Raw genomic sequence first — 25,633 nt, forward strand, 5'->3', positions numbered from 1 at the left:
TAAAAAGAGTAAATAACTAATAACAATAATGTAAACAATGGAAAGAGAATATGCAGAGTTAAAACTTTGAAGTTAAAACCTTGAAGTTCCTTGATTGCTCAAAAAGAAGCTAGAGTTCTGATTAACTTTATAGACTTCATTGATCAATTATGCAGTAAAAGCACAAAAGTGAAAATGTTAACTTCCAAGCCCCAAGGGAAAAAAGGAAAAATGAAAACAAAGAAAAGTAAGCAATTAAGCAGAAAAGAGGAAAATAGGAGGGGAAAAAAAAGCAAGAAGCATGAAAATAAAATACATACGACAGTAGGAATAAGTTCAACCCCATCAAATTCAAATGATACCATTAAAATAAAATTTTTAAAAACACATAACAGAACCATATATCATTTATGGACAAATATACATGTGACGTAGATAGAAAAAGAAACAGGATGCAGACCAAATTTAGTGGAGTAGCTACCCTCTGTGGAAACAGGAATAATAGTTTATGAGTGGCATTTCAACTACAACTACAATTTCTTTTCTTTTTTTAAAACTCTTAAGCAAATATAGCAAAATGCAGTAACATTTCTGAAGAAGACATAGCAGCTACTATAGTCATCTGTATTTTCCAAACAATTTCCTAATTTAAAAAAATTAAGGGTGCTTGAGTGACTCAGTCAGTTAAACCTCTGCCTTTAGCTCAGGTCATGATCCTGGAGTTCAGGGATGGAGCCCCACTCATGGGGCTTCCTGCTCAATAGGGAGTCTGCTTCTCCCTCTCATTCTACCCAACCCCTGATTGTGCTCTCACTTGCTCTCTTTCTCAAATTAATAAAATCTTAATAAATAAATAAATAAATAAAATCTTTTGCTTAAGATTTTATTTATTTGTCAGAGAGAGAACGCAAGCATAAGCAGTGGCAGGCAGAGGGAGAACCAGGCTCTCTGCTGAGCAAGGAGCCCAATATGGAGCTCCACTCCAGGACTCTGGGATCATGACCTGAGCCAAAGACAGACACTTAACTGAGCCATGCAGGCATCCCTAAATAACTGAAATCTTAAAAAAGAAAAGAAAAATTAATAGACGAGCAATATTCAGATACATATCTTTATTAGTACAAAAATGCAAAATTCTGAAATGCCTTGTAATTTATACAGATTTCAGAAAAATGACCCTCATTAAACGCAGTTTACAAATTAATGACATTTACCTAAGTTCTCAAAACATTAAAGAAGAGTAAAGAACACCAAAGTGAAGTTCAAATCCAAACACCTAAAATATCTTTAGAACTGTTCTGAAATGAAAAAACTCATATTCTTTCTGGTAAATTGACTTTTTATAGGTGTTTCTAGACTAAAAGATATAATGAGTCAAAATTCTAGCTTCAGAGAGTAACTTCCATGATAATGAATTAAAGGATTACTTTACCCATCACAGTAATAAAAAAATGGGACTTTTTCCCCATATACATAAAAATGATTTTTTTCACCAAAGAACATCTAGGCATATTTGCTATTATGGGTATATAATACCTGTTAAGTCCTTTGCTAAATCAGGATGGTTCATGAGACAATGACTAGCAAACTTCACACATTCCAAGCGGATTGGTACATGGATGTCATTAAACCTGATAAAATATAAAGGCACAGAAAGTTCTTTAAAATAGGAGGAACAATTATGTGTTTAAAATATACACAATTTATATTTACTTCTCTAATTAAAAGAAAAAACAAGTTATGTAGAATAATTCAAAGCAAAGCTAGACTATTTCAACAAAGTTTTGATAAGCTATATATTTATGAATGCTTCAGAATGTCTATATTAAACCAGGACAATCTCCTATGAGAACTGTGTACTTTTAAGGAGCCTGTGAAAACAATATAAGTTTGGCTCAAGCACAAAAAATGAGAATGACAAGATTTTTCCTATAAATATTATTCTTTTAAATATATATGTTTATATAAGCCTATTTGTGTGCACAGGTCATAGATACATTATATAAATCCCATTCTTTCTTAAGTGTAGGGCATTCACAAAGTGTGGCAGATCTTGCACTAAACCCCGTATTATTTTACATGACTCTAAAACTGAGCCCAAATTAACTCCTATCCAGTTAAACATCACATTACATTTCCACTAATACCAAAGCCAATTTTAAATGAAGAAGTAAATATCTTAGTATTTATCTCCAAAATATTAAAACTCTTTGAAAGATATGCAATTTAGGTATCTTTTAACTTTGTATTTCTCTTCTTTTTTTTTCTTTATAATTTATTTGGTGAAGAAATTGTTCTGTTTGTGTGTGTTGTGTTTTCCCACAGTTGAGATTTCACTAATCTGTACTATCCTGGTTTCAATTAATAGGCTCCCCTTCTATCCAAATCTTACAAGTTGATAGTTAGATCTAGACACTTAATTATATCCAGATTCACTGTTTCAGCAAGACTATTTCATAGATGGAATCCTGTTCCTCCATCATAAAGCCCATGATGTCCAGCTGTCCTAAATCATTAATGTTGAAAGCCTGTATACACTAGTTCAGCCTGGACTACAAAAGAGGGATGTCTTTGAAAAATCTTAAGTAACAACAAGAACATCAAAGTCAAGTGAGAATTTTCCATTCCATATTTTCATATATCTAATTCTGTAATATCAAAAGGTTTCCAAATCATCTATCACCCAATACCATAACAAATTCATAACATATCATAACAAATGTCATAACAAATATTATAAAAGAGAAAAAAAGAGATCTTCTAAACGAGCACCAAATTATTCATAAAAGCTTATTATAAGAGGAGCGCCTGGGTGGCTCAGAGGGTTAAAGCCTCTGCCTTCGGCTCAGGTCATGTTTTCCAGGGTCCTGGGATCAAGCCCCACATCGGGCTCTCTGCTCAGCAGGGAGCCTGCTTCCTTCCTCCTCTCTCTCTCTCTCTGCCTGCCTCTCTGCCTACTTGTGATCTCTGTCTGTCAAATAAATAAATAAAATCTTTAAAAAAAGAAAAGAAAAGCTTATTATAAGAAAAAAAATGTTCTATGAAGTACACTCAAAAAAAAGTTATAACACCTAGCCTATGGTATCATATAGTTTCCAGACTGTTTTGAATCCAAGTACTTCATCCCTATGTACTTTACATTTCCAACTAAACATATACCATTTAATCATTATAAATAAATATTATAAGACTTCTTTAAAAAATACTCTAGCTTCTTAAAAGTCGTAATAATCTGTGAGTTTCAGTTTGAAGTTTTAAAAGTAAAGGAAAAATTACAATGTAATGGAAATGTGACAAATTTTAACCTCCCAAATCAAGTCTGGATAATCCAAGTCCTGATTTAAAGATACAGTAAATGTCTGTAAGTAAAACCTGTATTTTTATTTTACCACATTAAGTGGACTCTAAATTAAAAGGTATAATTTAATTAAACATATAAGCTATTCTGCTCTACTTCCCAAGAACTTTCCACTGTATTTAAAGGAAAAGAGTCTAGAAAGCAAACTCAAAATGACAATAGACTAAAATTTATTCATTTAACTCACCTTGTCAAATACTACTGAGCTATATAAGCAATAAGAAATTAGATTAAGAATTTGGCACTTAGCAAACATAGTTCATTTAACAAATTAGAAAAATAAAGCCAAGAGAAATTAAATTTATTATAATCGTGACAGTTCTAATATTAAGATGGAAAGAAAAGTGGTTATAACATACAAATATTTCAATATAGAAAGAAACAGAGTATGAGTTTTTAAATGCTATTTATTTGTGACTTAACTGCATTATTTGTTATGAAAAAAATTTAAGCAGAGGAAAAAAATTCTCCTTTATCTTCTGGGTCAAAGTAGGTTTCAGCTAGGGCACTTTAAATGGTTTTAATATATTCAAGGTCAAGGATACCTTTAAAAATATAATTGAACCCTTCTCAAACAAAAAAGAAACAAATACACTCAAAATTTTGCAAACAATTTCATGATTGTGAACATTAAAAGCATATATATATCCCAGGCTATCACTTCCTTTAAAAGAGAAACATACAAAGGAGATTAGGAGGAAGACATACGTATCATTTATTTATTCATTCTGTGGATACCCGTGTATCTCACAATGATTTATTTTCAGCTGGAATGAATCACTGCAAATGTACTAACACATTTTAATTTCATGATTATAATATTTTCTGAAATAGCTTTTTAAGCGTATCATCTTTCAGAAATTATTAAGGGCAAAATAAGATGAAAACAGAAAGTGAAACTGTAAATATTGCTAATCAGTACTAACATTCAAAAATTTCAAAATATAAAACCTTCATTTTTATAATTTCAAGAAAATATTAAAATATGAATGACATTTTTAGCTAATATAAATAGATTAAAAACATTTATTACTTTTAAACAGGACACCAAAATCATATACCTGCCCAAGTAACACTGCCAAAGTGGTTTGTTTTGAGAAGCCAATTCTGAATCCTTCGCACCAAACATTTTTGCCAATAGTTTAACAACTTGTAGGCGTTCCTCATTATCATTGCTCTAAAACAAAACACAAACAGCTTTAAAACCATCAGGTAGATATAGTCACAATAATTTTCCCCATCTCCAATTCCACAGAAAAACTTTCATGAGCTCCAGATGAAAAAGTATACCAAAAAAAATGCTCAATATACTTTGCAAGAAATAAATAAACCCTTAAATGTTTTAATCAGCTTGTTAAAGTGTACTTCCTATATGAAAATACATCCCAAAGTTCGATTAAATGTTAGAGACCCCTCTTGAATTTGAGGCTTATTTCCATTCACAGTCAAATTCAAAAATTAACTACATCACAGTTATGCAGGCTCTTGGAAAACTGTTTTTTAAAAATAGCCATGAAGAGGCCAGGTCTACAGTAAACAGAAAATTCTGTATGATTGAACTGGTTAAGCTCTTTGTAGAAATAAATATGTGAAATCTCCCAAAAGAAGAATCAGTTCACCTACACATACCAGATCTATAATGAAGTTCACCAATATGCTGAAGTCTTGCATGTGCAAAAACTAATTTCTGCTTTATTTATTCTAATATGGGTAGGTAGCATGGAGACAGGAACTCAATTTTATTATTGATTTTGGTACCTCCAACAAATGACACAATGGTAAAATGACTGAACTACCCACAATACTACACTTGAACATAACATGTGACCATATCAAAAAACAATGATATTCAAAGTGCTATGAAGACACTGTACACTGTTGGGTTTTGTTTGTTTTTTTTTTAAACCAATGCCTTACCCTAGTATTAAGAGCTCCCATAATATGACCTAAGTCATCTCTGTTATTTCTCTCACTAGTCCTCTAAATAAGTATATTTCAACCCCAAGGGCACATCAAAATGATTGCTAAATGTGGCTATGTGTGTGCACACACACAGGAATATTACTCAGCCCTCAAAAAGAATGAAACATTGCCATTTGCAACGACATGAATGGAGCTAGAATGTATTAAGTGAAGTAAGTCAGTCAGAGAAAAACAAATACCATATGGTTTCACTCATATTTGGAAATTATGAAATAAAACAGATGAACATATGGGAAGGAGAAAGAAAAAGAGAAATGGAAGCAAACCATAAGAGGCTCTTAATGACAGAGAACAAACTGAGGGTTAATGGAGGGAGGGAGGTGGGGGATGGGCTATATGGGTGATGGGTAATAAGGAGGGCACTTGTTACGATGAGCACTGAGTGTTCTAGGTAAGTGATGAAACACTATATTCTACTCCTGAAACCAATAATACACTATGTTACCTGAAATTTAAATAAAAATTTGGAAAAAAATTAAAATAATAGTATAACACATTTGTTTCCTATGATTAAGAGTCTCTTGTGGTTTGTCTCCCTCTCTGGTTTCATCTGGTTTTATTTTTTCCTCTCTTCCTCCATGATTCTGCCTTATTTCTTAAATTCCTGAGATCATATGATACTTGTCTTTCTCTGACTTATTTCACTTACCATAATACCCTCTAGTCCCAACCACGTCACTGCAAATGTAAGATTTCATTTTGATGGCTGAAGAGTATTCCATTGTGTATATATACCATGTCATCTTTATCCATTTATCTTTTGATGGACATCTGGGATTTTTCTATAATTTAGCTATTGTGGGCATTGCTGCTATAAAAAACATTGGGGTGCAGGTGCCCCTTTGGATCACTACATCTGTATCTTTGGGGTAAATACGCAGTAGTGCAATTGCTAGGTTATAGGGTAGCTCTATTTTCAACTTTTTGAGGAACCTCCATACTGTTTTCCATAGATGTTGCACCAGCTTGCATTCCCGCCAACAGTCTAGGAGGGTTCCCCTTTCTCTACATCCTTGCCAATATCTTGTTCCCTAACTTGTTAATTTTAGCTATTTTGACTGTGTGAGGTTATATCTCATTGTGGTTTTGATCTGTTATTTCCCTGATGTCGAGTGATGTTGAGCATTTTTTCATGTGTCTGTTGGCCATCTGGATGTGTTCTTTGAGGAAATGTCTGTTCACATCTTCTGCCCATTTCTTGATTAGATTATTTGTTCTTTGGGTATTGAGTTTGGTAAGTTCTTTTATGGAGTTTGGATACTAGCCCTTTATCTGATATGTCATTTGTAAATATCTTCTCCCAAAAGAAGCAAAAATAAAACAAGATGAAACCAGAAAGGGCGACAAACCATAAGAGACTTTTAGTCTTAGGGAACAAACTGAGGGTTGCTAGAGGGGAGGGAGGTGGAAGGATGGGGTAAGTGGGTGATGGACATTAAGGAGAGCATGTGATGTAATGAGCACTGGATATTATATAAGACTGATGAATCACTGACCTCTACCTCTGAAACTGATAATATATTATATGTTAATTAATTAAATTTAAATTTAAAAAAATATGTCCATGACTGTTCATACTAGCACTATTCATAATACATAGCACCATTATTTATAATAGCAAAGGGTGGAAACAACATAAATGTCCATCAACTGATAAAATATTGTATTACCCATACAATGAAATATGATTTAGCAATTAAAAAAGGAAGATGTGGTCCAAATACACTATGGGGTATTATGCCTCCATCAGAAAGGATGAATACCCAACTTTTGTATCAACATGGACGGGACTAGAAGAGATTATGCTGAGTGAAATAAGTCAAGCAGAGAAAGTCAATTATCATATGCTTTTGCTTATTTTTGGAGCATAAGAAATAACATGGAGGACATGGGGAGATGGAGAGGGGAAGGGAGTTGGGGGAAATTGGAGGGGAAGATGAACCATGAAAGACTGTGGACCCTGAAAAACAATCTGAGGGTTCTGGAGGGGCAGGAGGTGGGAGGTTGGGTGAGCCTGGTGGTGGGTATTATGGAGAGCATGTATTGCATGGAGCACTGGGTGTGGTGCATAAACGATGAATTCTGGAAGACTGAAAGAAATTTTAAAAATAAATAAAAATTAAATAAACAAATAAATGACGTCCTGGCACAAACTATACCATGGAAGAACCTTGAAAACTTTATGCTAGGTTAAAGATTCCAGTCACAAAAGATTATATATGCTATAGCCCCATTTATAAAAATGTCTAGAATAGGCAATCTATAGGGACAGAAAGTAAATTAGTGATTGTCTTGAGCTGGGTTCCTGGAGGAACGGAAGGTCACCACTAAAGGGTATAAGATTTCTTTCAGTGGACGATAAAAATGTTCTAAAAATAATTGTCGTGACAGTTGCATGACTGTGAATATGTCAAAAAACACTGAATTGTACACTTTAAATGGGTGATTTTTATGGTATTTGAATTATATTTGAATAAAGCTATTACAAAAAGAAAAATAATAATAAAACAATCTACAAAAATGACCTCTAAAGCTCTAAAAAAATAAAAATTAAAAAAAATAAAAATAAAAACAACTGAATGCTTGTACTCTACTGCCAAGAATTCTGATCAAAATAACTTATCTGGTTTAATGCCCGGACATCTGTTTGCTTACTAACGCTCCACAGGTGAAGATTCTAATGTGCAGTCAGGGATAATTTAAGCTTACTTAAATTAAAAAGTTTACTTACTTAACTGTAACTCTTTGTGTTCCACAAATTCACCCAGCATCTTCCTACCTCTATATGCTTCTATATCTGTTTCCTTTGTTTCAACTGTATGCTGTTTATCTTTTAGCACACTTAGGATATCTGGCTAATTAAATCTGAATTTTTCTTTTCTTCTACACTAGCTGTTAGACTTGCTGAAAACAAGGATGATAATTCCTTACTTTTTATATTTCTTACAGTATTCAGTATTTTTAAAGAAAATTAGACCAGGGGCACCTGGATGCTTCAGTCAGTTAAGCATCTGCCTTCGGCTCAGGCCATGATCTCAGGGTCCTGGGATCTAGCCTTCCATCAGGCTCCTCACTTAGCAGGGAGCTGCTTCTCCTCGTCCCTCTGACTGCTGCTCTGCCTACCTGTGCTATCTCTCTGCCAAATAAAATCTTAAAAAAAAAAAAACAGAGCAAGAAAAATGTTAGAAGTATGACTGCCTTCTGCCTCATCAAAATTGCTAACTACATGGGAAAATATGGTGCAGTTGGGACAGTGAATCAAGTGGGTCACTTGAAAAATACACCCCAGAATAAAATGAGAATAATCACTTGCTAGTTTTGTGTGTTATTCACACTACAAATAAGGTTTGTTTATTTTCTTGTTTTAAAAGAGATAAATCAAAATTTTTACAAACAAGAAATATAACATGGAAATCATTTAAGAATTTCTCTGGGTGGCACATCAGATTTCATCAAAGATGATTAATTATAACCAACTTTTTAAAATCTTCCTGTAATAATTCGAAAAAAGGAAAATCTATTCCCCAAATCTACAAATGAAACTCAATTTTATGGCATAATGTCAAGGCAACAGCAACATGCCACCAAAAAATTCCAGAGAACTATGTGAAAAGTAATGGAGTTTCAACATAGGCATAAGATAATATCCACATGGGGAAACTATTTAACAATATGTGGACAATAGACCCTAAACTATTTTTACGGTGTAATCAGGGGGTCTTGGGAACCACTATAAACTGTGCCTTGAAAAGAAGGTTGATGTATAGCTAGACCTCAAAAATTGGTCACAATCTAGAATTTATCTGGAAATTATCTGAAGTAAAATACCATCATTAATTAAGTGGCTACTATCTGCTAGGCACCATGCCAGGCATTGCAGATAAGCAAAGAAGTAAGGTACAAACATGTAAATAAATAACAGTAATACACATCTGCAGCATTCAGGTAAAAGTACCATAAGAATTAAAAAGCCACAAATAATGCTCTTTGCTAATCTGGTTGACAGAACGATAACATTTTTTAAATAGTTACCTTTAGTTTAAATTCAAGTTGGGGTAAAACAGAGAGCAGCAAATGACTATCAATATTATAGAGCTCCAAAATTAAGTCAAAGACATGCTCTGACAAATCGCTGATAGATGTTTTTCCAAGCATCAGAACCTGATTAAAAAACTTTTAAGAAAGAAAATTTATCATTAATAGCAATGCCATAGATAAAATGAATTTTCTAAAATCTTAATTATCATTCAATTAAATTCATTATTATTCTATACTAAGTCAAACAAAGGTTAGCAAAACATTTTCTAATAGTAAGTGGAAAACAACTACAGGCTAGTGCACCTTGCACATGAAACTTACCTCATATACAATAAAAGGTAATCTGTACTAATTTATCAATTAGCTTATTAATCAACACTCTACCTATCAAAACCTCATCTACAATAAAAGGTAATTTGTACTAATTTATCAATTAGCTTATCAATCAACACTCTACCTATCAAATACACATTTTCCCCCATTATGGTATTTACTGTATTTTATCCTGTAATATGGTTCTATTTGTGTACATATCTTAATTTCCCTACTAGATAAATTTCTTAAAGTCAAGGGATCACACCTTGTTCACCTTAGCATGTATGAGAGACAACAGCATTAAAGACAAAACTTTGCACCTTTCATAGAAGGGGCCAATTCCAGTTTTAAAATAATTTTATAAAGCAAAACAACCTTTTTCTAATCCTCTGTCTTCTTTTAAATTCTGATAAACAGTATATTTTTTTGTACGAAGTTTACAGCACTAATTAAAATCCAATTAAAAGCACGGAAAATCCAAATATAAACAATTTTGTTTCCATTAGAAACTAGTTTCCACATTTAGATCATTTATCATATTACTACTAAAACTGATAAAGATATATGGCATAATAATCCAGTTCCTATTTAAAGTCTTCAAAATCATAAAAAAAATTAACCCAGAGGATATACAACATATTCTCAGCAGTATCTTCTGTCTCTTCAAAGAAGTAGTTTAAGGATTTTTTACACCACATAAACCCTGAGCGCTACTCTCAGTATCAGTTAATACAACCTGACTTAATATGGAAAGTACAAAGTCAAATATTTCACATTTCTATGTCTTTTCTGCTTGCTTTAACTCTTAGGCTATTCTTACATGAAGTTTATGTCTATGAACCTATACAGACTACCCAGCTATAAAGGGGAGAAAAGAACAAATTCCATGTTACTATTCCTTTTTTTTTTTTTTAACCAGTTTGAAAAGTAATTTGTTTGTTGTCCTTGTTTATCAACATTGTAGGAAAAGAATTTCATGACATCAAAGGTTAAATTCTCATTCAGGCTGAAAATCAAATGACTTTGTTTCCACTCACAAAATTTCTCCTGCTTAAAAATAGTAAATCTAATCTTTCCTTAACAAGACCAAATAATCCTTTCCAATCTGGCCACCTTGTCACATGATGTAAATGTCCTCTTTATCAGTCTGGGGAAACCAAATTTGAAAATTAAAAAAAAAAAAAAAATGCTGTAGTCTATTAAGTATGCCAAAGCATTATGTCTTTAAAAGAAAAAAAAAAAGCCATATATATACAGTGATTAAAAAATACTTTATTGCTGGGACACCTACATGGTTCAGTCGGATCAGTGTCTGACTCCTGATTTTGGCTCAGGTCATGATCTGAGGGTCGTGACATTGAGTCCCACGCTTGAAGCCTACTTATGATTCTCTCCCTGCCCCTCCCCACCTGCTCGCTCACTCACTCTCTCAAAATAGAAAAGAAAGAAAAAAAAAGTTCTGATGAAAAATAAAATTACCAAGAAGTGATCCAGTCAGAAAATTTTTGACATGTCCCTATGCACTTTTTGTGCCTGATAGTTTGACCTTTTCAAAAAATACATACTTTTGGGGCAACTGGGTGGCTCAGTGGGTTAAGCCTCTGCCTTCGGCTCAGGTCATGATCTCAGGGTCCTGGAATCGAGTCCCACATTGGGCTCTCTGCTCGGCAGGGAGCCTGCTCTCCCTACCTTCTCTCTTCCTGCCTCTCTGCCTACTTGTGATCTCCGTAAAATTAAATAAATAAAATCTTTAAAAAAAAAATACATACATTTTAGTTTAAGTTGTCAAATAATGACAAATTTTATTTTTAAAAAAATAATCTATAATAACAACATAAAATAATAATCTAAAGTAATATCCACAGTGATTTAAGTCCTAAATATGTAAGAATCACTATAAAGAACCTGAATGTGTCTCTATCATATCCCTAATAGTGAAAAAAAAAAAGTAAGTAAAAAAGAGACAGAAATGTGGTTATTATTTGCTTGCTAATTCTCTACTACAAAGATAAATGAATAATGGCTACTACATGTACAGGTTCAAAAAGCCTGAGAATTATTTTAATACCGTAATTCATTTCATCTTACAAGACAAGTTCACTAGGTCAAAGTTTGAGGTAGAAAAAAAGATGCATAAGAAAAAAAGATGTATAAGGGTACTAGAGGGTGAAAGAAAGCAATTCTTAATGATGTCTTAGCTAACCATCAAATAAAGCAAGGAACAAGAAGAGATTAAACAATGGACAAAGTATGGGTAATAAAATACAGCTGGAAGTGTGCTTGGACCTTCTGATACTGTGCCTCTCACCCCTCGGCTTCTGATAAAGATACCACAAGAAAGTATGGAGAGGGCAGTTCTACCTCTGCAGGCGAGAACTAAGAACAAGCAATTAACATAAGATATTTGTGACAGGGAACTGTAAACACCTGAGATTCCTAAAAGTATTTCTCCGGTCCTGTTTCTTTTAGCTCTAATAATAAGTATTTTCAAACATAAACATATGCAGAGAGAATAGTATAATGAACATAATCACCTAGCTCCAACAAATACCATCATTCCATCATGGACCTTACTTTTTTTTATTACCAATAAAATATTTATTTCCCCAATTCTAGAAATATTAACATGGTATAGTGTTATTTGTTTTTGTTCCGTTTTGTTTTACCAGAAAAAAGTAAAAAATATTTAATTGTTCCCCTAAAAAAACATCTGGCTTGGCAATACCAATTTAAATAAGTGACCACCAGGAGGAGCTCACCTAAAAGGCCATGGAGATAGTCATTCAGGTGCTCTTGAAGCAAATGAAAGGGGAAGGCTAATTAATCACACACAAAATGCTTAAGACTGGGTCTACACAATTCAAAAGCCATCAAGTCAATAATGGAAAAACTCAACCCACTCAGTCCAACCAATTTATTCTGGCTGATATCCAAGATTCACAAAACTAGCAGAAATCATTATTTAGAATTCCCTGCCAATTTGGAGTATTAAGATAGATTACACAATTTGTCCAGGTTCTCAAAGTTCACCCTCCAAAACAATTTTCTTACAAATCAAATACATTTTATCAAATCATCATGTGTTTTGAATTATTTAAGGCCATAAGCCAGAAACAAAAACTAAGATTAACCAAGATGCTGTTCTATAAAGTTTGTTACTTTTCCAAAGCACATCTTTTCACGATGTATTTTATATACGGATTTCATTTTTTATATACTACAGGAAATATGATCCTTCAATAAACTTCAGGCAAATATGTAAGTGATTATAAATGACTTTGTTTCTCACTTTTTTCCAAGAGACAGATTTACATCCTTTACATATCTGAAGGTGGGTGAAAGTGGAAAGTAGAGAGAAGTGTCACATAAGGCGCCATTCATGTGAATATTTTCCATATGAATGGTGCCCTCTAGAGTTGTGCAACTCAACAGAACTATAGAGAGAAAATAAAACTTAAGCTTTTATCATTGAACCTATCAACTAAAATATATTTCTTCCGAAAATAGCTAAAAGATAGTCAGTTGTAAATAAGCAGATTTGGGATGATATTGGAAGAGCTCATTTCATCTCAGTTCCTTCCCTTTTTCAGAAAAGGTTGATGTACATGATAGCAAGACAGACAACTGTCACCAAATTGCTGCCATTCATACTTGCCTTCAACTTTAAAGTCCTGATATTAGTTCATATCTATTTCTTGTATAAACCAATTTAATCTCCAAAAAGCTGTAACTTCCCTGAATAATGAGAAGCTCTATTTGGAACATTAGAAACAAGCTGTATATCTTGCTAATCAAAATAAAAGTTATTTTAATTCTTAGGCAATTTCAAAGAAGCAAATGAATGAACAAACAAGATGCTAGGTAACCTTCCATATAATAATAAACAAGAATAATTTTAAATAAGGAGAAAGAAAATATATCATTTAATGATTAAAACAACACAAAATTTCAAAGTATGTACTACCTGCCAAAATTTTGCTTCTAGCTATCTTTAAAATGTTGGTTAATCCTCTGACAATCAACTACAAGAAAGACTTACATTGGTAATATATGGTTCAATAGCTTGAGCTGTCCTCTTCAGTAAAGCCTTTGCCAAATCATATGCTTGCTTGTTTAAATTCTGAAAAACATAAACAATATCTATTAGACATCTCTAACCATGAAAAACAAAATATTACCTGTATTCCAAAAGGTACTCCTGAGTAAATGAATGGGAAAACCAAAACTCAGAATAAAAGAGAAAGGAAAGCCACTTTTCTTCTTTTAAGACTGTGAAGTGTGTTAGCCTGATGATTCACAGACCTGCACCCCTAGGGCAAATAATACATTATATGTTAATAAAAATAATTAATTAAAAAAAAGACTAACTGGTCTTCCTAGATGATAAGATCCCTTCCAAGAAAGGATAATTACATTGTCTTCCTATCTCAATCACAACATAAGGTAAACCACACAGAAAAGACCAATAAATGTTTGTTAAATAGAGGAGGAGACAGTGATTCTAAACCTAGTTCCGAAGTCAAATCAGTTCAGCTGAGTACAAATACAGGTTGTTTTACCCAGGTCCAGAAGAACCAAAATATCCTAAGAGAATGAACTGGATTCTAATGTGAACAAGAATCGGGGGCTGACAGGTGGGGAAAGACAAGAGTTTGGGGCAACTATGGGACAGGAGATTTACTCAAGCACATCTCAGAGCATAGATAAGGTCAATGATACAACAAGAAACATAAGAAACAGTAAAATATGAAAAGAAAAAAGGTACAAGAAAAAATATCTTAAGAAAAAATGTTTCTAAGAGATTCTGATAATGACAAAAACAATCAAGACCAAAGATCTAAAGGAGAATTGCCATTATGATTTAAGAACATTACAGAAAACAGGTGCACTGTAAATATCCTGAAACTCACATTTAGCATATTTTTAGTTTTCCCTGCATTGATGCTTCCATTGAATTACTTCATTTCTAATTGCTGTTCAGTATTTTATAATATACTATAGCTTATTTACTCATTCTCCTGTTCATAGACATTAAATCATATGTCTTATACATGTTCCCTTGTGCATATAAGAAATAATTTTCTGTAAATTCCACCTCTGCCATTTTTCACATGGGCTTTTTTGTTCTTATCTATTTGTAGAGTTTTTCTATAAATTCTACACACTAAACCTTTGTCAATTTTGTGTAAAACATATCTTAGTCTACATTTGTTTTTTCCACATTGTTTATAGTATCTTAGAGACGAGAAGTTTCTTGACTTAATGTCACCGAATATTTCAGTATTTTCTTATTTGGCTTGTGCTCACTGTATCTTTAAGAAATTCTCCTCCACAATGAAATTTAGATGTTGCTTTATATTTTCAAATAAAAATTTAAAGATTTGTTTTTCAGATTTAGATCTTTATTCTCCCTGTAATTTATTTTTATGTGTGATATAAAATAGTATTATTTTCCATATAGTTATTTGTCCTAAAACCAGTAATAATCTATTATTCCCTCCAGTGACCTATAATATCCACACTCTCAAGTTTCTATATAACTAAGAAGCCACTTGTAAATTCTCCATTACTTCCATTATGTCCCTTTGTCTATTACTGCCTGATTATAGTCAAAGGGATATATGGAAACAGTGTCTTAATACCAGGAGGTAGATTAAGTCTCCACCTTCTATTCCTCTTCAAGAATGGTTAGCTATTATTGGCCATTTGCTCTTCAATGTGAATTTAAAATCAGTTTGTCAAATCACCCACACACTTTCAAACTTTCTTTGATTGGATTATCCATTCCTATGCAGAAATCTGGCATCATTATAATACTGAGCTTCCTATCCCATAAATATAACAAATCATGGAGCTAAGTTAAGTCCTTATACTTTTTAGTCAACTATAATGATTTAACATAAAGTTGCACATTTTTGTGAAATTTCTAATCAGCTCAAGTCTTTGTTAAAGCTACAAATGTATTAAATTATACCAATGGCTTTTCATATACATTGAACTTATATCTAGCAACCTTGTAGAATTTTCTTTGTTCTAGAAACTTATCTGTATATGGCTTTGTGTTTTCTACATATTATCAGCAAATAATTTCAGTTTATTTCTTCTTTCTGATCCTTTTACCCTATTTATCTCATTTTATTTCACTAACTTAAGACATTAATTAATGCTGATTAGAAATGGCAGTGTTGCCTTTTTCCGGAGACGTGTTACTAAACTTCAAAAAAATATGCTTCAGCATTTCACCATTAAGTACAGTATCATACATGTCCTTATCACTCTATGGAAGTGTCTTTCTATTTCAAATCTGCCAAGAGGTTTTATCGTAATTCATACTGAATTTTATCACATGCCCTTCTACATCTATTGATACTTTTTCCTTTGATCCATTAATTTACACAAATATCTTAGTCTATTGTTAACATTTTCTAATGTTAATCTATCATATATTCCTAAAATAAAACTAATTTGCTCATTAGCAATACTTGTTTATGCCATTCCAAATGCTACTATTTTATGTTGAATTTATGTGATTGTAACTTTAAATTAGTCTATGATTCTTCTTACTTGCTTGGTTTTGTCTAGTTTCCCTACATTCTACTCATAAGGCGAATTGTGGAACATTTCTTCCTTTTCTATAATTTGGAAAAGTTTGCTTGATATTAAGATTGTAATGCTACTCAAATGATTAGAAGGTATCTCCTGACTCAGTCTTCTGTGGTAAGTTTGTATTCTGCTGCTGTTGCTTTCATTATGGTTGCTACTGTTGTTTAGGAGGAAGGGATTTTGTTCATTTTATGGATACAGTATTTAAGACCAATTAGATTTCTTTTGCTGGTTAAAGGTTATTCAAGATCTTCTCTTGAGACAAGTTTGGCAGGTTATAGTTTCTAGGAATTTCTTTTACCTAATTCCAAGTATGTTACCATAAAATACTCTTCATGGAATTATTTTTTTATTTTTTTAACGTCTGCTGTTCCCATTTCATTCTAAAACTGTATATTGATCCCATCTCCTTTTTTCTGATTCAACTTGCCAAGGATTTGCTTAATAGATTTTTCAAATTGCCAGCTTTGAGATTTTGTCAAATGTCACTGTATTTTTTTTTCTTTTAAAAATTGTATTTATTTGAGAGAGTGTGAGAGAGAGAGACAGAGAAAGAAAGCATGAACCAGGAGAGGGGCCAAGAAGCAGACTCCCTGCTGAGCAGCGCCCCCCCCCCCCCAATGTGGGACTCAATCCCAGTACTTCAGGATCAAGACCTGAGGCAAAGGTCTATTTCACTGACTTCTGTATTTCATTCTGTTCTTCCTTACATACTCTGTATATTCTGATATTTTTATAACTTCTTGAATTGGACACTTAGCTAATAAAATTAGACTTATAAAACATTTTAAGTTGTATCCCAGAAGTTTTAATATGTTATCATTTTAATTATCATTTCTAAATATTTTATAATTCCCACTATGATTCTTTTGACAAATTATGGTTGCTATAAATTTGTTTTTGCTTCAAATCCTCAATATTCTTATAATCTACTGATCTACTTAATTTATAATCACTGAGAAAAGTGTTATATCTATTTTCAGCCTATGTACGTACAAGTTTTAAAATCTTCCTGAGAACTAAACCTTTTATCCTTCTACAAACTCCTTCTTTACCCATTAAAGACTATTACATCTAACCATAGTACAAGCTGCTTCAGTTTTCTTTCAGTTAATACATTCCTGGCAAGTCTTTTTTCCATCCTTTTTTTTTTTTTTTAAGATTTTACTTGTTCATTTGAGACTGAAAGATACAGAGGGAGAGCATGAGCAGGGGAAGAGGCAGAGGCAGGGGGAGAAGCAGGTTTGAGTCCCAGGACCCAGAGATCAGGACCCAAGCCCAAAGCAGACATTTAGCCATCTGAGCCACCCAGGCACCCCTTTCAATCCTTTTAAAAGCTCTCAACCTTTTTGTGACTGTATTTTGTTCTTATTTCTTATTGAACAGCTGGATTATTTTCAAAAAATCTGACAATCTGTTTTAAATTGTAAATTTAGACCATTTACATTTATTGTAATTCTTCCTTTTACTGTAATCCTGAACATTGTAATACGAATACTTCATTTCAAGTTAGAAGTTAATCAATAGCTCTATACTCCTGATCACCACCCAAATTAAATCACTCATTAACTCCATTAAGCCACTGAATCTTCTATGTTCTTTGTATTCAGTAGTTCTGGGTCATTTATTAATCTCTTTAATCATTATAATTATTATTGCTAGTATTTTTTTATAGGTAAGTTCTTATTTAAAGCATTTCTTTGTTCACCATTATTTCTTCCTTCTTGCTTCTATTAATTCAATTTCCATCATTCTACAGTACTCACATACTAGTTCTTTCAGGAAGAATCTTGACAAGTGAATATTTAATGTATTTATTTCACTCAAATTGGATATACAACTGCACACACATATACACACAAATGCACAATTATTTTTTCTTAGCACTTTGGAAGTATAGTTCCATTATCTTCTGGCATATCTATCCTTGCTACTGAAAAGTGAGCAATCAGTTTAATAATTAATCCTTCATGAGAGCTATGCCTTTTTTATGAGCTTCACAGATTATCTCTGGTTTGGCATTCTATTTCTCCAGGATGTTCCTGGATTGGAATTTTTTTTATTTATTCCTCTCATGACACTTTTTCTACTTAACCCATAAAGTCATGCTGTTTCAACAGTTCTGGAACATATTAAGCAAATTCCTATTTAAACATTTCTTCTCCACTTTCTACTTTGTGTTCTGCAATCACTACTAAATATACTGGTCCTTCTCATTCTATTTTTCATGTCTCAATATCTTTTATGTTTCCTTTATCTTATTTTATCTATGCAATTTCCTCTGATCTATCTCCCAGTTCTCTAAGTATCTTTTATAATCCTATAGAGATCTTAACTTCAATGACCATTTCTCATTTCTACCTTTTTCCTAAACTTCTCCTTTCAAAAATCTAGATATCATGTTTTTAATTTATTTATGTCTTTGATCCCTTTACGCATTTGTTATCTTAAATCCTTTTAAGGGTATTCATTATCTTTATCTATATAGTATCTGAATTTTTAAGTCTATTTGTAATGTCTGATTTTCAGCACTGATGGACTATTTTCTTTAAGAATTTGGAAATGTAAATTATGAGGTCATTTGCATTGAAGCACTATTTGTATGAATGTCATATACCTAAAAAATTCAGATTATACTTTGCCAAAAAGGTCTTCAGTTTGCAGATCTTTATACTGGTGACTATTTATTCCCTCTCTTTAACCTCTCTCTTTTCTCTATTTCACAGAATCATTATTTCCAGCTGTATACTGAAGAATTAATCATGTTCAAAGAACATGACACACAAACATACATTTTGATTAACATCACCCAGAGAAGAAACACTTTCATCAACATATTCTTTCTAAAAATTGGTAAAGACTTCCCTTTTAACTTCACCCCTCTTCTCCATCTACACTACTGTTGTCTTTCACTTAAGGCTCTAACTGGTTTCAGCGCCTCCTGACATACAAAGTTACGTGATAGCATCTAAGTAACTATCACTCCTGAAACATTTCCTATGCAAAACTGAGTTATTACAGATATTTTACCACATAAACTATATCTATTTAATTTCAATAGTAACTATAAGTGCACCATGTTTTATTAAACATGACTAATCTTAATATTAATCAATTAAAATAAAGTCTCCGAAACTAAGGCTAAAGCAGGAAAAATTACATTTAGGACATAAGCACAAGCTCTTGCCCTTAAATTAATGGGCTTTAGACATATTTCAGTATATACTCTACTTACCTTATGGGCAGGTACCAGATTTACCAAAACTGTATCCAAAAGCTCCTGAGATACTGTATCACCTTCACAAATAATAGAACTCATGAGATCTACCATGTGCATATGAACTTTCTGATTGTGACCATTGCTGAAATTCAAAATAGATTATTTTATTTAAAGGGTATAGGATTTACTCATAACATGGTGTTGACAAATGCTACACTTTATAAAACATGATATTAAAATATTAATTAAATCAAATTCCGTATATTCATTTAAAGTTTTCCTCTCTCCCATATCTTACAGTGGTATCAAAAATATATTTTTAAACTACATTTCCTGGATTACTTTTCCCGAATTTTAACCAGTCTCACAATCAAAAATAATTAAATCAAATGCTATCTTTAGTTTACCTTAAATTCAGAGACTCAAACTGCTCTGAAATTAATTCCAATAAATAATATTAAAGAATACACAAAAAACTCAAGTTTTATATGAATCAGGATCAGTAATATTTAATTAAAAGATAAAAATATAATCCAAAAAATATTTATATTGGCTATAGATTGCCTTATGCCACTCTTGTATATACCCTACAAAATTGATTAGTTCTATCCATTTTTAAAACATCTATAAAAATGTTAGAGTTCCTACAACTCTCAGCCTGCCAAATATTCATCATAACACACAGTTGATGCATATTCACCTGTAAGTTCTAAATGCTTTATACTTTAAAAAAAAGTTACATGCCTAGTAAAATAAACTTACTTTATAACTGAAAATAATGTTCTGTATAACTGGGTAAAAATTTCATTGCTATCTTCCAACTCAAAGCATATGTTATATGACTTGACCCAAGCAATGTTCTAAAAATAAGCAAAAAAAAAAGAAAGAAAGAAAGGTAAACACTTCAATTAGTAAAAATACACAAGCACAAAAACCAATTTAAAATGTAATCTCAAGATATACTGCTTACCTCAAGTAAGTAAAAATACCTATTGAACTGTGGGCTCTTTGTATCTTCCAGCCCCTTTAACTGCCTTGTTATAAACATAAATATATCCTTCAAAAAAAGAGAGACAAAGTATTATTTAAATTATGGATCCTAAATGAAAATATCCACTAACTCCTAAAGCTAATTCAGCACTCACATGTATCTACCAAGATAAATTGTAAAGAACCGAAGAGGGCTGGGGAGACAGGACTATATATGGCTGGAACTTTTTTTAAAAGAACCTTATCATATGAAAACACTAAATATCTTATTAACCTTCACAGGAAAATAGTAAATAATTTACCACCATCTTAGAGAATGAAAAACTTCACTTAAAGCAAGTTAAAAAAAACTAGACCCAAAAACTAGTAAACCAAAATTTATCCTATTATCAGTATAACGAAGGTTATATTTTATATTGGTATTAGTATTAGTATTACATACTGATAACAAAGATAATACTAATAATGTGACAGACAGCTAATGAGGTTTGCTAGAACAGCACGATATAGGCAATTATACAGCAAAAACACAGTTTAAGAAACTTAAAATTCCAAAATAAATCACCAAATGAAAAGATAATAGATTACAGAAACAGAAATTTTAAAAAGACCCATAGAACTTAACTTTCAAGCTTGCTACCTAATCATTATAATTACTTGCTTTTTCCCACCATTTCTCAATCTATCTCCATCTGTCAGCTTTTGATTTTTTTTTTTTTTTACTACATCCTCCTTTTGTACCTGGATAGAGATAGGTTCAATGTCCCTTTAAGGCAAGTTTTATGGAGAGGATGTTCTTAAAATTTGGGGAAAGGGTAAAATTATAAAAGCTGATTCTGCAATGCAATCATGCTAATCAATAAATATAAATAATATTAAATAAACAAAAAGAAAAATGTTTCCCTTGTAAGCAAAATGATAAAGAATATTTTTAAAAGGAAAAAATACGCAGTTAATGACTAGCTTTTCAAAAAAAAATTATGAAAAGTACATCCTTCTTAAATGGTCACTTTGATAGTAGTACTGTACAAAATACATCTTTTGTGAATAAATCCTCCTACTGTGACTAAAAGAAAACCAAGTGCCACAACGTCTACCTGGAGATAGAAAGACAACACTCACCCATTTATAACCTCTCCAATTTATAACCTCTCCAACAATCACTGACCTACACATGAAGCCAGGTGTATAAAAAGGGTTTTCTGATAACAATACTTACAGTGGAAATATAAGCATCAAAGTGTCACAATTTTCTATTATTGCTACTGCAGACAAAGAAAAATAAAAACTTTATGCTTATCAATAGTGAAAAAGAAAAGAGGCATTTAAAGAAGACCAAAAAATTGGACCAGAGAAAGGAAGATACTGTAAATTTTTCAGCTCTGGAATAATTCCAAAGACTAATTTAATTGCAGCTACTCAATATTCTTCTTATAAACTGTCCTGTTATAAATAGAACAGATGTGTAGGTATTCTTTTGGGAGGACTTTTTATTACCCCAAGGCCCTGAGATAGATCACTGATTATGCAAACTGAGAAATACACAAGGGGTAAAAGAAACCTGTAGCAGCACTCTTAAATTAGACCTTCCTCTTCCTAAGAATGCCGACAAGACACTAGTAAGGAAGACCACAGGCCATCTCCAAATTAGAGATTTAAAATTAGAAAGGAAAATACATACCTGGGTATACCACTTGACAGACCAGCTCATGTTATCTACTTAAACCTCTGACCATTCTCAAATTTTACATTTCGACTCTACCTTCAAGTGACAAATACTGTCACTGTCCTGAGATTTTTACCAATTAAAATATTAAACAACCATGCCCAAACCAGTTTGGAAATTCCACACTGGAATTCTGTTAGACTTGATCAAATGAGCACGCTCCTCACTCCCAATTATCAGGAATCATATCAGGACTATTTTTCACCACTGTAAACCCAGTTCCTAACACATAATTAACAATAATACTTGTTAAAATAAAATAAACCTAAATTGCCATCATTTTCTCCACAATGGCAGTAATAATCTTCCTATACACTCATTCCCTAACCCACAATTTCCACAATTATTTTTTTTCTTTTTAAAGATTTTATTTATTTACTTATTTGAGCGGAAGAGAGAAAAAGGGAGAGAGAGCACAAGCTAGGGGGAGGGGCAAAGGAGGGAGAGAGAGAAGCTGGACTCTGGTCTTGATCCTAGGACCCAGGGATCAAGAACTGAGCTAAAGGCAGCCACTTAACCAACTAAGCCACCCAGGAACCCCCACGATTATCTTTTATTACTACTGGTTTTTCTAGTTTTCTCACCTATTTTATTCAGTATCTCTTTGCACAGCTCTAGTTATTTCACACTTTCTAGCAGCTGGATTAATCATGCCATTCCCCTTTTTTCATCTTTTAAAGATTTTCCAATCATATATGGCTTTACTTACAACTACTTTAACCAAATACTAGGTGTCTTTTCTACCTTTTCATTAAAATTTTGTTCACTGTATTTTCTTCCAAACAATTCACATCACACACACACATTAGGATTCATAGTATAAATTCAGGCTTATACTACATACTATGTTTTAAATAATGAATATAGGCTTCAGCATAGATGTTCAAAAGGGAAAAGGAAGTATCCCCCCCCAAGTGCTACTGAAATAGAACTAATGATAATATTAAAAGCATATAATAAAAAGTATATGCACTAATCTACTTCTTATCCTAAAGATCAAAAACTGTTTTAGAAAAGTAAGTACTAAATGAGGGGTCGGGGAGTTCTTTGGAGAAGAAGAAGAGGAGGAAGAAGATGTTGTTTAACAAAAGATTGCTATAGTCAGTATCAAAGAATCTGAAGAAATCATCTAAATATTTTAAGTCCCATTTTAGTTAGATAAATGAAAATATCAGTCAATCTTGAAAATTCTTTAAATCAGTACTTGCCTTTAGTTTATCAGGGGACGTGTAAGGAGCTTCAGGAGCATAAATCCTGAAAATATCAGCAAGGCAGCAGGCTACCAGTAAGCGAACATCTTTGTCAGGATGCTTGAGGAAAAAATCTGAAGCAAGATGTAAAGCTAGGTTTAAATATAGCTCCTTTTCTTCTTCAGAGTCCTGGTCCATATCCATAAAAGTTTTCACAACCATCTATTCAAAAACAGAATAATGCAATCATGAAATCCTTCATGCAAAAATAGTCATTTGAAATAACAACCATATTAACTACAAAGATTAACTTCCAAATAAATAATATACAGTAGTTTTCATTTTTCCTCTGTAAGTGTCGAGAGAACAAGATCTTTCAAAAACTATAAGAAAAATAACTTCTTTAAAAGACTTTAAAAGGCTAAGATACTTTTCATGTACCCATCCTACCTGCTAACCAGATAAAAAGTGTAAAACTAGCCTTGCATGGCATTTCTGGCTCACTTTTACAAATGGACTAAAAGGAGTATGTCCTTTCTTAAAAAGAACAACCTCTTTTTATAACATACCTACTCCTTTTACTACACTTAAGAAAAAACCCAGAAAAAGAAAAAAACAATTTATTTTTCCATCTGACGCATAAACCACTTCAGATACATGGACTTATATATTCAAATAAAAAAGAATAAAAGATTTAAGAAAGGATGATGTAGACGTATTCCAAAACATTAAAAAGCTACCACAAAGTGACTACCATAGCATCCAACAAAATATTTCTTATGCCATGGTAAAAGAGAACATGACATGGACGGTTTCTTAGTAGGACTCAATGGCATGAATGGAGTAAGCAGAAAGAACCTATAAAAAATGTTTCCTTTTTCAAAAACATTTACATAAAAGTAGTAGGACAGAAATAAAAACGGTGAAGAATGGTACCAGTTGAATTCTATAAAGAGCCTTTTCTAAATTCCCTATTAGTTGTCACAATGAACCCTCAGTCCATACTATGCTTACCTCAGATGAGACTTTAAATTGACAACCTGACAGAAACATACATTTAAATAAAACTCTAATGGAAAGGTGACCATCCGGCATCCACTAGGTGGTGCTGCAAATACTAATCAACAAATAGGACTGGCCACCAACTATCAATATCTATGACTTAGTCCTTGAAAAATACACGGATTTCTACTCTGCATTAGAGCTAGATCCACTGCCTTGCTGGGAAACAGTGTTCCTCACAGGGCAGAGGGAGACCTCAGTTGTACTATGCCAGATGCCAGAACCAACTGTAGGTGAATTCTTCCAGTCTGGCACTGTAGTTAGTTTAAGGGTACAAGGTACAGGACTACTCTCCCACCTTTTAAAGTTTATTCTTTTAAGATATATGTTTGACGGTATAGGCATATCATGAAAAGAGGCAAAGGGGGAAAAAAAAAAAAAGACCTACATGCAGGAAACCATTTCTTTTTCTAGAATCTGTTCACAAAGAGAGATTCAGTATATTTTGAATAGACTATTATAGGAAACTCTAGAAATTCTATAAATAATAAATAATGACCCTACATGTTAACTGTTTTAATTTATAAAACTCACTCCTGTAATTGTACATATCAAAAATTACTGTCAGCCCATCATTAAATCCTTTTTATATTTCTCTAAGAAGGTTGCTAAAAATAATGGTTAAGTGTAAATTAGGAAAACAAATGAAGAAAAAGTATATTAGACAGATTACTGCTGGGCATAAAAGCCTAAAAAATAATGAAAACATATTACAAACACTAAATGTGAACACTGTGGAAATCATTCCACCAAAACTAACAACAAATTTACACAAGGGCTAGATAATAAGAATTCCTCAAAACCATCTACAATTCAAATGGTGTTATTAAACTCAATTGCTCATATATAAGTCATCTATTAAAAAAGATGTCTGAGGAAATATCATCTCTAAAAGAAAGGAAATGTTAATCAACTTAGAAGTACAGCTTCTGTATTTAATAGTTTCTTTGTAAACAACAGAGATGTTTACCTATCATTGTTAAAATAAAAACTAATCTGAGGAAATCAAGTATTCACTTCTCTAAAAATTCAACAGGTCAAGAGAATGTACATACAGAGAAAATGAAAAGTGTCACATACAAAGGATATGTAGCTTCACTATTTTTAACAAAATATACACAAGTTCCTAACTAGTAATTTTAATCTGCTCAAAGGTATCTTTCCCTTGG

General features: G+C 32.4%; 1 protein-coding gene across 7 annotated transcripts in view; it reads right to left on the reverse strand.

Moving 5' to 3' along the window:
• The window catches only part of PDS5B (PDS5 cohesin associated factor B), a 204,956-nt gene that overhangs the window by 98,915 nt on the left and 80,408 nt on the right, over positions 1-25,633 (reverse strand). For all 7 annotated transcript variants that reach the window (XM_059144774.1, XM_059144775.1, XM_059144770.1 and 4 more), the window contains 8 exons: positions 23,421-23,624; positions 20,467-20,553; positions 20,259-20,356; positions 19,512-19,638; positions 13,713-13,793; positions 9,353-9,493; positions 4,399-4,514; positions 1,516-1,610 (listed from right to left, as the gene is read on the reverse strand). In XM_059144774.1, coding sequence (XP_059000757.1) covers positions 1,516-1,610; positions 4,399-4,514; positions 9,353-9,493; positions 13,713-13,793; positions 19,512-19,638; positions 20,259-20,356; positions 20,467-20,553; positions 23,421-23,624 — 949 coding nt within the window. The remainder of the gene's footprint in view (positions 1-1,515; positions 1,611-4,398; positions 4,515-9,352; positions 9,494-13,712; positions 13,794-19,511; positions 19,639-20,258; positions 20,357-20,466; positions 20,554-23,420; positions 23,625-25,633) is intronic.

This window comes from Mustela lutreola, chromosome 13, assembly GCF_030435805.1.
Source record: "Mustela lutreola isolate mMusLut2 chromosome 13, mMusLut2.pri, whole genome shotgun sequence".
In the NCBI taxonomy this organism is placed as follows: domain Eukaryota; kingdom Metazoa; phylum Chordata; class Mammalia; order Carnivora; family Mustelidae; genus Mustela; species Mustela lutreola.